The sequence below is a fragment of the Mustela lutreola genome, chromosome 11, assembly GCF_030435805.1.
Source record: "Mustela lutreola isolate mMusLut2 chromosome 11, mMusLut2.pri, whole genome shotgun sequence".
Classification (NCBI taxonomy): Eukaryota; Metazoa; Chordata; class Mammalia; order Carnivora; family Mustelidae; genus Mustela; species Mustela lutreola.
In genome coordinates this window covers 66,590,016-66,605,614 of record NC_081300.1, presented here as the reverse complement: position 1 = coordinate 66,605,614, position 15,599 = coordinate 66,590,016, and the positions used below count along the sequence as shown (strand labels likewise).

At 46.9% G+C, this 15,599-nt stretch overlaps 1 protein-coding gene across 4 annotated transcripts; it reads right to left on the bottom strand.

Moving 5' to 3' along the window:
• Positions 1-619: 619 nt before the first annotated feature.
• On the bottom strand, positions 620-9,514 carry LOC131811760 (melanoma antigen preferentially expressed in tumors-like). Of its 4 annotated transcripts, none has more exons than XM_059140548.1 (6): positions 9,303-9,514; positions 8,568-8,696; positions 5,203-5,266; positions 3,638-3,957; positions 2,616-3,224; positions 620-1,522 (listed from the first exon to the last, which is right to left on the bottom strand). In XM_059140548.1, the coding sequence occupies exons 3-6, from the start codon at positions 5,233-5,235 to the stop codon at positions 946-948; spliced, it is 1,539 nt and encodes a 512-aa protein (XP_058996531.1). In that variant the 5' UTR covers positions 5,236-5,266; positions 8,568-8,696; positions 9,303-9,514; the 3' UTR covers positions 620-945. The 4 variants fall into 4 exon arrangements, with proteins under 4 accessions (XP_058996531.1, XP_058996532.1, XP_058996530.1 ...); XM_059140549.1 differs by having other exon boundaries at positions 8,568-8,675; XM_059140547.1 differs by lacking the exon at positions 9,303-9,514 and having other exon boundaries at positions 8,568-9,276.
• Positions 9,515-15,599: the final 6,085 nt, after the last annotated feature.

Genomic DNA, 15,599 nt, shown 5'->3' with positions numbered 1-15,599 from the left:
CATATTTTTAATTTGGGAAACAAATACTAAACCAATGTCATGTATCTATATGATCTTACCATTCCACTAAAAGAAATTTAGATATTTTTACTGACCACAACTAATTGAATTCAAGAGAGGACTGGACCTGGTGGAAAGACAGGATGGGCTGGTAAGGCCCAGAGGATCCAGCTCATCTGCTGGATGTACATCCCCTCCAGGACTGGGGACCTGACTTTTACACAGTAAAGCCCTACCTTGATACAGCCAAAGGCCAGGGATGGAGACTTTGGATCCACTGGGGAGGAGTCCTCGAGTCCACAGTCTTAGCAGAGTTAACGAGGATCCCTCCAAAGCATTTTTCCTGCAGTGGTGCTATTGACCCCCTAGTATGTTCCAGGCCCTGAGGATGCACTTTGTATGTGTCGACCGCATAAACAGCCATAGAAATTAAATGAGGAGGTAACAAGTTTACCAGAGATAGGAGCCAAATGGAGGAATGATAAATGGTGCTGTGAATTCCTGGGGCCGAACCTCACCCAGCTTAGTGTCTGAGCATCATGGATGCTATGCCTTCTTGTTTAATCAGGAGCTGCAGTTTCCTGAGATTTAAACTGGAGATATGGTTCATGGAGCTCAGAGGACACCATATGGTTGACACTGAGGTTCTCTTTATTTTGGACCATGTCTTTACAACCATGTAGGCAGGGGTAACTCCCACATCTACCACCCAAACCCAAATCTCCCTCTAGAAATTTAGATTCATATTTCTAATGCTAGAAGATGCATCTCTCCAAAGATCCTGTTAACTCCCAAGTCAACATCCCCCTGCCCCCTGAATCACCTTTCTTTTTCCTACTCACATGGGGCAGATTTTCTCAAACTGTGGCTTCCGTGCTCCTTTAAGATACACTTACACCTGGGCTTCTGTGCCCAGAATAAAGCCTATGATATGTGTATATCCAGCTAAGCAGGCATATAACAGGGGCACAGAATGGGCTCTGGGTCATAGAAGGTCCTGTCACCACAGTGAGGACAGGGGTTGGCACTAAACCAGACCATGCCTGGCCGCCCCAACTCCTGCAGCATTTGCTTCAGCCTGGCGTGCAGCTGGGCAAGTCTGCCCAGGTGAAGGGTGCCACGGACATCCTCGTAACTCTCCAAGGGGGCTGGATACAGCACATGACTCAGCTTGCTCAGCCCGATGGTGTGGTGCAGCAGGTTCTCTAAGACAGCCATGGAGATGGGGTTTCCACAGAAGCTAAAGGTTGTGAGCTGGGAGCAGCGGCCCAGAGCAGGCAGGATGACAGTGAACTGGGAGTCCATAATCCCACACTCATCTAAGTCCAGGTCCTGGAGGGTGGCGGAGGCTCTCTCTATCAGAACTTGGAGAGGTGCAGGACTCATATTGGTCAGGTTGACCCCACTGAGACCCAGGTCCTTAAGCTGACTGACGTTCAGGTGCTGGGACAGATTTGTCAAGTCAGATTCCGAAAGCAGGCAATTAGTTATTGACAGGGTCTCTAGGGGGGTCTTCAGGCAGCTGGGGAGAGACAAAGCAGTTAGTTCTAGGGGCATGGAGGTGGTGGGCAGAGGGACATGGGGATGACTCAGGCCTCAAGGAAAGATAGGCCCATTACACCCAGATCCAGGGCTTTAACAGATGATGGTCAAGCCCCAGGACGCCACCTGGGGGAAAAAGCACTCAAGTCCATCCAAGTTTCAGGGGAGTCCCTTCTCCAATACTCATTTTTGGTGATTTGGTCAAGTGCCCCCTGTGTTGTCAAATGCAGCATAGCATGTCCCTCAGAGGTGCTGTGAGTATCAATTAATCCAACAATGTCAGGCACTTGGAGGGGAGCCTGGCCCCATGTCTCCAGTAAGAAAAGGAATTGGTACTGGGAAACAGGACTAGAAATGCTTTCAACTCGGGCTTCCTTCTGGCTGCTTCTATGACCCCAGTCATTGGTACCTGTTTCCGATGAGGCTAATGGGAGATGTGCGCAAAGAGCTAAACTGGGCAAGGCCTGGCAACATGTCGCCTGCAGGGCCTAACATAGATCACTGTATCATCCACGTACCAGCTATCACCTTCCGCAAGTCTTCACTCCTGCTCCCTTCCCCTCACCCCCCGCCCCCCAGAATCCAGCATTCCCACTCTATTGCCTTATGTGGAACCCAGAGCAACCCTTTACAGAGAGGGAACTGGAGGCAGGTTTGGAGGGAGAGACTCAGGTTGACAAAGCTGCCAAGCACAGAACTTATGATCTGAAACTTTACGTCAGATATGCCGTTCCTTCACCAACACTCTCAAGTTTAGTTACTTTTGATCATCATAATGTAGACATCATTTTCTCAGAAAGAATTCCCAAAGCCACCCTCACCTGCCACAAAGCTCCCCTTATAAAGATTCCTAAATAGAAGCCCCTTCAAATAGTATCTATCCTAGCTCATACCTCCCACCTCTATCTGGGAGGTTATCTGACAACATGCATGGAGACAGAGCAGGGACAGGGTGTGGACCTTCTAGAGATTCATACTGCATCTGGCACTGTCGACGGCAGATGCCCATTATCATTTACTGAAATAAAGAAGGGCTTATGCTGGACTGCCAAGAAACCTCACCAATCCCTCACCTGAGCACCTGGTCCAGACGGTCTTCCAGGAAGGAGATAGAGTCCAAATAGAGCTCCTCAAGGTGGTGCAGCCTGAGGAACTGAGCAGTGAACTGGTTGACGCAGTGCTCCTCCTTCGCTGGGGTGGTGTGGGAAGACATGTGGATGTGCGAGAGGAGGAGCCTGCGCAAATTGCCCATCTGACCCAGATGAGGAGCAAACTTCCCCAGTGTGGACAGTTTCCAGGTGCAATTCACTTCCAAATCCTGGATCGAGTCCAGCTGTACAATTTTCAGGATCTTCTTGATGTTCTGTATGGGCATTGCGAAAATCTTCAGCTTCTTACAGCACAGGTGCAGCAGACCCTTCCTCTGCTGGACTTTCTGGATGAGGTAGGCGAGGGACTCATCAGGGGTACCTTCCTTGAGGCAAAGGTCTATCAGCACCTCCACAGGAGCCAAGGGTGGCTTGGGCCCTGGCTTGCATCCATCCACTTTTCGCTTCTTCTTCATGGGCTGGGCCACCTCTGGCTCCAACAGGGAATACATACTGGCCCTCGTCCCAGACCACACGGTCCAGAAGTCCTGATGAGCATTCTTCCGTAAATCTAGCACCTGCAGTTTCCACCGCCTGCAGGGAAGATAGGAGACAGACCGAGATGCTTTCAAATCAATGGAGAATAAGACTTGAGTCTCAGAATCGAGGCAAGGCCCAGATGCCTCACCTGCACTGTTATTCCACACCCTTGGATGTCAGTGGCTCCTTAGGCTACTGGGATCCTTCCTTCTTGGTCCCCACTTGCAGTACCTCTAAGTGCCACCAGGAGAAGATGGACAACTTGTTCCTTTGGTCACCTCTGCATCTCAATCAGCCTTTCATGTCCATAGTCTGTTCCTAGAGTGACGCCAGAGATAGCCCCAAGGCTTCTCTGAGCTTCCTCACAGAAGCCTCTGGTCCACTCTGTGGCTTTGCACTTTCCCATGAACCCATCTCTCTCTTGCTTGGGCCCCCAGGGCCCTCCCAGGCAATGGGATCACCCTCACCTGGGGCGAACCTCCTGGGCAAGCAGGACATCAAGGCCATCGAGTGCAGCTTGGAAGGTCTCCTGGTGGGGCTGCTGCTCCTTCATCAAGGCCCCCAGAGGGAGGCAGGCGAAGGGCCAGGCCTGCACCATCACCTTCAGGATCTCGCTGTACCTCCCAGCAAAGGCCGCCGTGAACAGTGGTGGGAAGAGCTCCATAGGCAGCACTTCCAGAGCGGCAATGGCTGAGGCCTGGTGCCTCAGCAGGCTCTGACCTGCCAGGTCCAGAAGTCTGGGTGGGGCTGGCATGCTCATCCTGATGAATCTGCTCCGAAAAGAATCCTGGCGAAATATTCAAGGAACAAGGCTGAGTGCTAGCAACCCCATTATCCCTCCATCCTTGAGAGAAACCAACTCAAGGCCAAAGTCACTCTCTGGCAATAGTTGGGAGTCCTCCATTTACCCCAATTCTGTTCTTGGCTAGGTGGCCACAAAGCCACAGCTTTGCCCCTGCTGGCTCTAGATGTTCATCTTTCCAGGCCCCAATGGGGAAGCAAGATCACCACAGGTCCCATACCATATCCAGCTACTGCCACATTTAATCCTAGTCCCACTGTAGAGTTAGTACTGAGGAACCTGAAAACCAACCCCATCCCTTTTAGGGAAAAGTTGCTGATTATCACGAGTACTGAACATATATAGAAATAAGAAACTATCACGTGGCCCAAAATGAGGTCCTTCTCAGATCTAATAAATAACCCAGACATGAGAGATTAAGGAACATCTGGACAAGGGGCACCATAAATTTTCGACTGTAAAAGTAGCGTAACAGTACTCTACATCATGTGGAAGTTGGGGATGAAAAAAATATATACTATTTCAAGACAATTTTATTATATGTTTCTCCTACAAATATGAGAATTACTATGAGAATATAGAGCTGACATTCAGAACAAAGCCTTCACTTTTAAAATTATTCCATAAAATATTTTTTCTCCTGTGGAATATATTAAGCTTTTAGTTTATTATTTTTCTAAAAAAGGTTAACTTGTAAAACCACAAAACAATGAACTATATGAACTATAATTACTGAACACAAACTAAATACTTAAAATTTCATAAAAAATCCAACTAATCCAACTAATCATTTCCCCCGAAAATCTATCTGGTTAAGAAATATCATAAATGTCTATAAAATGGCATACACCAAAGCAGAAACCAAAATGTCTGAGATTAAGGCAAAACTGCATTTTGAGGCAAAAGCAAAGCCTGCTCATTCATACTATGTGGCTGAGGGCAGTACGATGGCAGCATCCCAAGCTTAGGGCTCCTGCCTCACCAGAAATGTATATGGTGCAGGGAGGAATCTGCTCAGACTTCAGGGTCTCACCTCTGGCTTCTCAGAAGCTATATTATCCTTTCTGGCTACACCTCCCTTTTTCAGATCCTAGCTCAAATTTTCAACTGAAAGCACGATGTTGTTATCACTGGATCTCTATCTAGTTAATCCCAATTGGGTTTACCTTCTCCATACAACTGACTGAATAATATGCCCCATTCGTGATAGAAAAAGAAAAGAAAACCAACCTGGAGGTATACCTGGGGGAGTTTTGGCCACATCAGTATAACTCAAATGTTCAAGTTAAGACAGCTTTATGCAGACAGTGGTGTTAACCCAAAAGAAAAAGAAATAAAATAAAATAAAATTCCAAAATATCAAGTAGTCACTTACAATTTGTTACCTAAAACTGCAAAACATGTATGCATTCATAGAAGAACAGATGTACAATTGAGGGGTGGCTGGTCTTCCAGATTTTGAGGATCAAGTCTTCCCTGAAGGAAGTCAGGTCAAAATTAAGAGGAGTTGGCCAGGAAAAGGGAGGGGACAAGGCTGTTTGTAATGGGACCATGGGGAATACCCAAGACTAGGAAAAATACATTTTATTTTGTTTGAGGATCTCAGACTTTTACGGCTACTTTAAACCCAAGAGCAGGGAGGATATCCACTCTTTTTCCTAGAAGATTTCCTCCTAGAAGGCTGAGATCAGATCAGTAAAATGGATGAAGAAGATTCAAGATAGGAATCTGGGCTACAGAGAGGTCAGAACCCTACTGGCAACCAAACCCAGGATTCGACTAGTCAAATTCTAACAGCCACTGAGGGGTCAGAGCCATGAGCTCTTTGGGCTTTTAGAGGCAGGGAGAGAAACAAGCATGAGCTAAATGCATGTCTCCTTGTCATCAAGATGCTACTACCAGAGGACTTCCTCTTTAGGCTCAAGTGTCCTCTTCCACATCCTGACCCTTCAAAGGCAGAGCAAATCTAGGCATTTCCCAGGGGCCTTGGCCCCAAATGTGATCTCCAAAGGCCCCTTCTGAAGTATATATTGACAACTGTGGTTTCCTCATTCCTACGGAACAACTAATATAAATACCGCTTCAAAAAGTCCCTTCTGGTCTCATCCCTATCCAGCTGGATGTCCCTATCCAGCTTTTTAATTATTCCCATTCTCCTGAGACAGTGCCACTAGAAACAGGGATAAAACTTTTCCCTCTTTCTGTATTAAGCTCAGTACCCAAATACCAACACTTTTTCCTCACAGAATTTGAAGCTATATTTGACATTTAAGGATCTGCCAAAATTAGGGATGATTCCCATGCTGGGCTGGATCACATTGGTGGTTCTGACATTTTAGAACACAGAAAACCTCTCCACACAAAGAATTCTCCAGGCTATTCTTTAACCCTTGCATTATGATGCCCAAACAATTCTTCTATACCACTGTTGAGGAGATTGGGATTCATTCTCTGAAGGATGCTGTCCACTTAGTATCATCATGGAGACTGCTTTCTCCAAATTTCTGCCACCCATATCAGCAGGCTTTGTGTCAAATAAGGTTAAATTAGAAAGTGCTCTATGGGCATTTTAGTCCCCAGACAATCACCATTATCAATCAGCTGCAAGAGACTGAAATTAGCAATAAAGATAATCATAAATGTCCCTGATGACTAAGCAGTAACTGAGGACAGAAATGGTGCTTTGCAACTTTTCATCCAAACTTCTCAACCTTTGCAGGAAATTTAAAGTTCACTGTTAATTTTATTTTTAGCCCAGTGAATCAGGACCCGACTCCCCGTAGGGAGTAATTGATAGACACCTTCAGGCAAGGGGTTTGTCCTGGTTAGGCTCTGCCTCACCAAGTGGATGGACAATCTCATTGTTAGAGACACCTGACTGATAAGACTTCAATTGGACCTCAGTGAAACAGGACAACTGCCTAAGTCCAAGTTTGGGAACAGTCTATGGGAACCCAGGGTCTAGGAGATCCAAGGAGGCAGAAGTGATCACTGCCTTCAAATCTAAAAATGTTTAGTATGAGCCAAACATCCTTCCCTTGTGAGGTAAGTCCTACTCCTCCGTCCACCTCCATGCAGAGCCTTTGGATCAGGGAACACGCTGTGGGGTTGGAAGCCGGAACACTGGGAACACATCTATATGAAGGGCTATCCTTCCCACACAGGATCAGGACTGGCTCAGGACAACTCCCACAACCAAGGTATGAATTTGAAGAATGTTTCTATTGCATCCTGGTCAACTTTTCTCATGGTCTTCATTTGCTACGTAGGCCAGAGCATCCCCTGAGCTCATCAGAGTGGATGTCCTGAAACCACCTGTTTCATTCACAGAATTCCAACTGGGATCCCAGAGTATCATCTACCTTACTGGGGCCTTTAGAATGTTTCTGTGTTTCTGCTCTTTGCCACCTGGGATCATGACCTGAGCCAAAGGCAGAGGCTTTAGCCCACTGAGCCACGCACGCACCTCTTCTCTGTGCCTTTTTAAAAAACTAAGGTCTCTCTTGGACCTCCCTGCCCCTTCCTGTATTCAACAAGATCTGGTTTCACTTCGGATCCAGTAACATCTAGACCTAAACAAGAGATTGTCCCTCTTTCTTCCTCACCAGGGAGGACATTCCCAATCTCCAGATCACTCTAGCTCTAGCCAGTTATTCCTGGGGAAGTGCTTCTGGAAGCATGATGGGGGAAGGGGAAGCTGAGGATTCACTCTAATCTGGGAAGCAGGAGGAGGAACTGAACTGGGAATGGCCCAGAACATCCAATGTGGGGCCCAGCATGAAGGAAATGTCAGCACAGCAGGAGGCCTGGTCCTCTGACTCCCACAGAGCTGTGTCCCTTAAAGGGTGGAGACTTGTGTCTGAGACCACCTAGGGGCACTGGAGGCCTGAGTGAGTTGCCAGTAGCTGTGTGTGTTTATGTGTGTGTGTACGTGTCCCTTTAGCTCAAGGACACAGAATCAGTCCAATGGAGAGTCTGGGGAGAGGGAGAGAAAGTGGCAAGCACTAATCCTGGAGGCAAAAGTGACAGGGAGATTCAAAGAGGAAAGGGCTCCAGCCTCAGCATTCAGCCTTTGGGATTTTGCTCTTCAGCCTCCTTACTTTTCACAGCCACGTGAGACTGAAAACTGTGCTTCTGAAAACAGAAATGGGGTCCCCAACACACTAGAGCTAGCTCCTTCTTATAAAAAAGCAACAGGACCGGGGCACCTGGGTGGCTCAATCGGTTAAGCATCTACCTTTGGCATTAGGTCATGATCTCAGGGTCCTGGGTTTGATTTCCCCATAGGACTCCCTGCTCAGTAGAGAGTCTGCTTCTCCTTATTCCTCTGTCCCTCCCCGCCCCCCCTTGTGTGCCTGCTTGCTCTCTCTCTCTCTCAAATAAACAAAATCTTAAAAAAAAAAAAAAAAAAAAAAAAAAAACAGCAGGACAATTGCTCCACTGGGGAAATGACTGGGAAGTATACAGGTTACTCCTGCATCTTCCCTCTTGAGCATCCTCAGGACATAGATTCCATCCAGCTCCTCAATGATAAGAACAAAGGGAACAACAGGGTTTCTTAACACACCTGAGAGACAGTTCGGGGACCAGCTTACCTTAAGATGTCTTCCGTCCACTCTGGTCCAGCTCAGATTGGCCTCTGGTCCTCCAGTACCTGGTTTCCGTGGTCTCCTATCCTCTCAGTTACCTCCGTCTACCCAAGTCTGAGAGCAAGAACCAAAATTCTCCAGAAACAAAGAGGCTGTGTGTTAACACGTATATTTATCAAGCCACGGGCTCCTATGAAAATCTCTGCGAATACTGCTGAGGAAATGGAAAACCGGAGACCTGACCCTGCCCGTTCAGTGGACATCTCCTCTAATCTCCAAATCTGACCAACAATTTCCCATGGGCTGAACGAGAGAACAACTGGAATGGCAGACCCTGTGCTCTGTCAAAAGCGACCCCTCCCTCGAGGACACTGCCCACGTTCTGTCCCTTCTGCCCCCCCATACCCCGGCACCTCCTTAGGGGCCAGATTCCTAGAGCAGCCACCCCATTTTAACTGCACACCCGTCCAACTAGTGAGAGCAAACAAATGAACGCAGACGCCCGAGTTCGATGAATTGTTACGTCTGCAACTCACACGCGCGGCCAGTCCTAAGGAGCACGTAGCTGAAGCTGCCTGGAGCCAGAAGCAGCACACTGTTAGGTTTTTCACTCCGACCTCTGTTGTGAAAACTCACTTTTCAGATGGAAAATAGAAGTGGGAGTTCGGGGGAGGGCAGTTTACCAGCGATTAGTCCAAGGTCACTCCACAAGAAAGAGGAGGATCCAAGGTTTGAACTTACGTTTTCTCCGGACCGCGCACCCGCCACGTGGTCTCCCCTGCAAGGAGCCTGGAGGGAAAGGAAGGCCGCCGGCTTCGCAAGCCGCCCTACCCTCGCCCGCCGGAAGCAGCCTTATCCGACCAATCCTGGTTTCTCTTTTCTTGAGGGCGAAATCTCACGAGATCCTAGGATTACGATGCGGGGTCGCCTGGGGAGTCCAGGAGGGGTTTGTTTTCATAGGCTGGGCGGGGACTTGGTGGTGGGGAGGGGTGGTACCTGCTGGCCACGCCCACCTGACTGTGCCAGGTGCCAGAATGGGGGGGCGCATGAGAGTGGGGGTCGGGGGCAGAGAGGATGAGGGTGGGGTTAGATGAGGCTATGGAGGGTGGGATGGGGTAAGGGAGGTGGGGAATGGGGGATGGGTGTAAGGGGAATGAGGGAGGGATGGGGGGGTCTGTAACTTCCCACCTTCTAACCCCTCCCCCGGGCCTATGCTTATGGACCTATTTCTCTCTGTGGGGTATGGGGTGCTGGACCCAGAACGAGGCTCCTTGCCCAACTCTAAAAAAGACGTTCTTGCCTTTGAACTGTCTAATGCTCTGTGCTACCTGGACTTTACCATTTATGTACCCTCTGGGGGAGAGGAGACCCCTGTCAGGATTTGATTAGATTGTCCTCTTTCTAAAGCGTGCTTTCTTCACTTGCCTCCTTGGATTTGGTATTACAAAGCTTTTTCAGAAGCCATACTCCTGCGATCGCTCTACTCCCCTCCCCCAATCCTCAAATAACTTCAGCTTTCACCAGTCCTAAAGGCAGGGCTTCCCCTCTTTTACCAACAAATACCTTTTGACAAAGTCAGGACTAGACCAAAGGCTGAAAATATGAGAGGGCCGTCGTGAGGAGGGACCAGGTCCAGGATGTTGAGGAGAGATGGAAAGTCACCCCCACCCCACCCCTCCTGAGGCCTGGTGTTCTGGTTCTCTCTGAGGTGAGATCCTTGGGATTTTGTGTCCCCGGCCACCAGGGGGTAGCACTGGGGAAACTGGAAGCCGGAATGTTTGCAAGGCGTGTGTCTGGTTTGGGCACCTGCTTCCTGCCAGTATGTTTGTAGGAAGAAAAGTAAGGCCTCTGGAGAGATGACAAGTCCCGGATGGATGAGGAGTCTTTCTTGGTGAAGAGAAGAGAGAGGGGTTAAGAACAACGCGGAGATCGACTGTACTTCAATTAAAAAAAAAAAAAAAGTGCAAGGGGGTGGCCCCATGCTTCTTTCAACCTGGCCTGAGAATCTATATTCTGTCTCCTCAGACTCTGAGACTGCGTTTTTCTGGAGGGGGAGGTGTGGACTGAATCTGGGCACTGTGTCCTTGCCATGCAAGTGGTCCTAAATCTGATACCACAGGCCACAGGAATGTCGTGGTGGCTGAGAGCAACAGGGCGGTAAAGGCTGGGTAGTTTTCCTGGATCTACCCTGCCATTCCCCCAGATATCCCCATGCCTGGGAGCTATGTAAGCTACACAGAAAAATTAATGTATGAATACATACGTACATACAAATGAGGCCACTGCCTTGAACCCCAGTTGGCCTAGGATATTCACCTAGAACAGAGCTGACTAAAAAACTCAATTTTTTCAGCTTGAATCTGGAGACACTCAGCTTCTCCTTCCCTCTGATCTTCCGGATTCATTCAACAAACATTTGTCCTTGAGTGGTGCCGATGCAAGCCTCAAGCAGATATACTCAGTCTCTGGCTCATAAGGTTTGGAGCAAAAACTAAAAAAATAAACAAAAGCCCCAAACAAGAAGTTATTGTTTTCAAGTGGAAAGTTGTAACTAACTCTATAAAGAAAACAAAGGGGCTGATATGGAAAGTGACAAAGGCTGGCAAGGCCTCCTGGTTGCTCAGGATCCTTGTCTGAGGCCTGAGCAGGAAGCAACCTTGGGGGCTTAAGAGGATCCTGGACATAGGGTTCTGAGCATAGAGAAGGACTGTGCAAATCCTGATAAAGTGTTTGGCCAACTTGAGAACAGAGACTGACTCAGAGGGGTGGGTGATGACAACAGAGAGGGGGCACGAAAAGGTGATCCCTTTGAAGATTGCCCATGCTTATTTTCATAATCTGATTGCTGTCTTCAGACTGACTGCAATTGGTACACTAAAAGGATGATGTCTGTAAAACTTGAAAGCAAAATGCAGGTCACACGATTGATTATATAATGCAATTCTATTCATATGAAATTAAACATGAATATACCATTCATTCATTGATTGCTTCAACTAATCCTTACAAATGTTTATTGTATTCCTGGGATATATGTAGTAAGCAGGCCAAGATGTCCCAAAGAGGGTCATTAGAATAACATTGGTTATGTTAAAACACTATTTATTTGAACAACTTCTATCATAATTTTTTCCTTGACCAGTGTGAAAGTAGAACTATTTTCATTTTTTAGAAACAAACAAACAAAAAAGTCAACCTGCACTGAATTATAATCATAAAGGAGACTTTTAAAACCTTCCATGAGGGAAGAAAGGGAGAGGAATGTGTTTAAAGGAGGCTGTTCTATGTGTCTGGAGCTGAGAGAGCCTGGGTCTAGGCTGAACCATGGTAAATGAGACAGAGGGAAATATTTTCTTCTGTGATCACCTAAAGTAAACCTGAAGAGGAAAGAACCTGGACTCTCCACCTAATTATGCTGGGGATAAAAGTCATAGAGCACCAATTAATGGAGGCACTGGCTTTTTGGTTTTATAACCAGATTCATGCAAGTATACTGTGAACTTTAATGCTTTCTTAGTTTTCTTCAGATGAAGACACTGAGGCTAGAATGGACAAGCCACTGGTCAAAGACAGAGTTGGATGAACAAGGAAGGAATTTGGTGCTGTGAAATTGTGGTGTGAGGCTCCTTGCCCCCAGTGCTGGACTTCTCTAGGTTGACACATCCCTGAAATAGCCTCTTGGACTCTCAATCTGCTGCAAGATTAAGCTGATTGGGAAGGTTTTGAGGAGAATTCCAGATGGCTGGTGTGCATTCCCTAGGCTGTGTGTCCTGATTTGGGGGAAACATCACTTTTGAAAATTCTTTTGGGGTAGCTATGAATGAGTTTAGAGAGAAGGGCTTGAACCTTCAGAATGTGGGCAGTATCTTTTGACCCCAGACTCGGGTTTCTGTCAGAGACTGGGCTTGCACAGGGCAGGGGAACTCTCCCCAAGAGTGGGGAAAGACTAGTTATGTGGGGAGAGGAACTCACTAGAAGGCCAAGTGCTCACTAACAACTGACAACAGTACTTTTGCATCTCCAGGTCCCACAGATCTAGCCTTAAAGTAACTTTTGGAGAAGAGGACTTGGGTGCCCCCTCCACCTTTCCTGTCTGCATGATTCCCTGGGTGCTAAGTGTCAAGACTAAGGGCAAAGGAAGAATTAAGAGTCGTCAGAACTCAGGAGCAAATTTGCATGGAGACCCCTCTTGCGTCTCAAAACACGCACAGGGGATAAGAGAGCCTTGAGTGTCCTGTCCAAGTATTGGGGTCTCAGGAGGCAGATCTCTGGGCTGTCTTCACCATGGCCTTGGCTCCACATCCCTCCCCCTCCTCATTTACAGCACAGGTGACCCCAAGAAAGAGGTCACGTGGATGTGTGGACTGACACTTCTGTCCCTTTTCCCAGGTTCACCTGAGCCACCGTCTCTCCATTTCTCCTTCCTTTCTGGGTCCTGGGCCCCGTCTGCCCTGACCCAGCCTCCCTCCCATGTGTGGGACTTTCAGACAAATCATTGCATCTCTTACAGTGGAAACAGCAGCCACACTGGAACTTATAACCCTGTCTTCTGGCACCAATGATGTCTGGAGCAGCCCTCACACTCCAGACAGATGCTGTGAGCTCTCTGCCTTCAGGGCTTCCAATTCTATTCTCAGGCTCCAGGGTTGGTAACACAGCCTCCTTGACCATCTCTGGATTGCAGTCCGAGAGCGAGGCTGATTTTCACTGATTGTTGGAGGACAGCCATAGCATTTATCTGCAGGGCTCCAAGCCCAATGGGAACTAAGATTAAAACCTGTATTAAATACTCAGCGTTTCAGAGCTTCACACCAACCAGACAGCCAGGCTATGCTTTCTGTTGTCCTTTCTGCTCATCACCCCAAGGGCATAGGTGCTTCAGGAAAGGGACCCATACAGCTCATTTTGCTCTTTATGATGATGTGGGAGAGAGAAACAGTCTCCCAGGGGACACATAGCTTTGCAAAAATGAAAATAAAAGCTCCTTTCTTCCTCTGTGGCCTTGGGATGCAGACTCTGTTACCTCCTTCAGTGGCAACATCAGGGGAAGAACAAGGGCTTCTCATTGGGCTGAAACAGTTCAGAGGCCACATCACCTGAAGACATCTCTCTGTACCTCAATGTGGATTCAGGCACTCTGGCACCCAGCAACACAGGTCTCCGTCTTACCTGTCTCTATGTGGATTGGACCAAAGTGACACAGATGGTCCAGGTATTATTACCCAGTTTTCTATTGCTGCATAAGAAATTACCACAAATCTAGTGGCTTGAAACAGCACCCATTTACTGCTCCACTTTCCCTGAATCAGCTTAGCTGGGTCCTCTACTTAGGGTCTCCCTGACCTGACATCAATCAAAGTATGGTGGCTGCATTCTACTCCAACAGCTCAACTGAGGATCTGCTTCCAAGTTAGTTGGCAGAATTCATTGCCTTGCTGGTGTATAGCTAAAGCTCTGGACTTTTGAGGGATTTTGGCTGTCAGCTCTGTGAGTTCCTAGAGGTGGCCCACAGCATCCTGTTTGCCATTTCCTTCTACCTGACGAGCAGAGGGACCTCTTTTTCCACTTTGCTAGGAGGGAGTTTTATTTTATTTTTTTTTTAATTGAAGTACAGTTTACACATAATGTTATACTAGCTTCAGGTGTACAACCTAGTGATTTGACAACTCTACACATTATGCTATACTCACCACAAGTGTAACTGCCATCTGTAACCATATAAGACTTCACAATACCCTACTACATTCCCTATTCTGTGCTTTTCATCCCCATGACTTGTTCATTCCATAACTCGAAACCTGTACCTCCTACTTCCTTTACCCATTTTGCTCCCGTCCCCAACCCTGCCCCCCAGCAACCACCAGTTTGGTCTATGTATTCATGGGTCTGTTTCTCCTTTGTAGTTTTTTGTTTTGTTTTGTTTTTTGTTTTTTGGTATTGTTTTTGTTTTCTTTCTAGATTCCACATATATGCAAAATCATACAGTGTTTGTCTTTCTCTGGCTTATTTCACTTAGCATAATGCCCTCTACATTGTAAATGGCAATTGCTCATCAAAAGGGAATCTTATATCACATAATGAATCATGGGAGTCACATTTGGCCACCCATTCCATTTAAATGTGTCCCTTTCCATTTAATCTAACCTAATCAAAGAGAGCCATCCCATCACCTTTGGTATGTATATGTATTGATTAGAAGCAAATCACAGGTTCTTCCAATTCTAGAGGAAGAGATTATGCAAAATTCACTACAGGGTGCATCTTTCACAGTCCTCAAACAAGGATACTTCCAATCCATTTTTAAGGTCGTCTACTTTTAAAGTATGAGAAAGCTCTGCAAGTTTTGCTGAGGTAACAGCAAGAAATAGGTTTGGTCTTTATTATTATTATTATTTTATTAGTTACCATAAAGTACATCATTCGTTTTTTGATGTAGTGTTCCAAGATTCACTGTTTATGTATAACACCCAGTGCTGCATGCAGTACATACCCTCCTTAATACCCATCCCTGGGCCAACCCATCCTCCCCATCTCCCTCTCCTCTAAAACTTTCTGTTTGTTTCTTGGAGTCCACAGTCTCTCATGGTTGATCTCCCCCTCTGACTCCTCCCGTCTTAAGGAGAAGTGGAGATTTAGGTCTTAAGCTTTCAGTGTTCTTACAGTCATACATTTTAGTTCGTGGTCTTCAACCAGGGGAAAATTCATGTGACTGACCACTGCTCTGCCTCATACTAGCCCCTCCCCTCTGTTCTCTGATCACTGTCCAGAAACCAAGTCTCAACACCTTCCAGCACTTTTTTTCCTGGGATTTTTTTTTTTTTTTTTTTAGTACAAAGGGCTCCTGTATGCCTCCAAATTTATATTTCTGTGAGGGCAGTTTTTCTTTGGACATTTCCTGAAGCAACACATTTCAACATACTGAATGCAGAAGTCGATGTGCACATTCAAATGTTTTGCATTAAGTGATACATTAAAAAGATTTGCAGAAATGTAAAAACAATGCAATGCCTCATGATTTTTTTCCTAATTTTTGAGTAT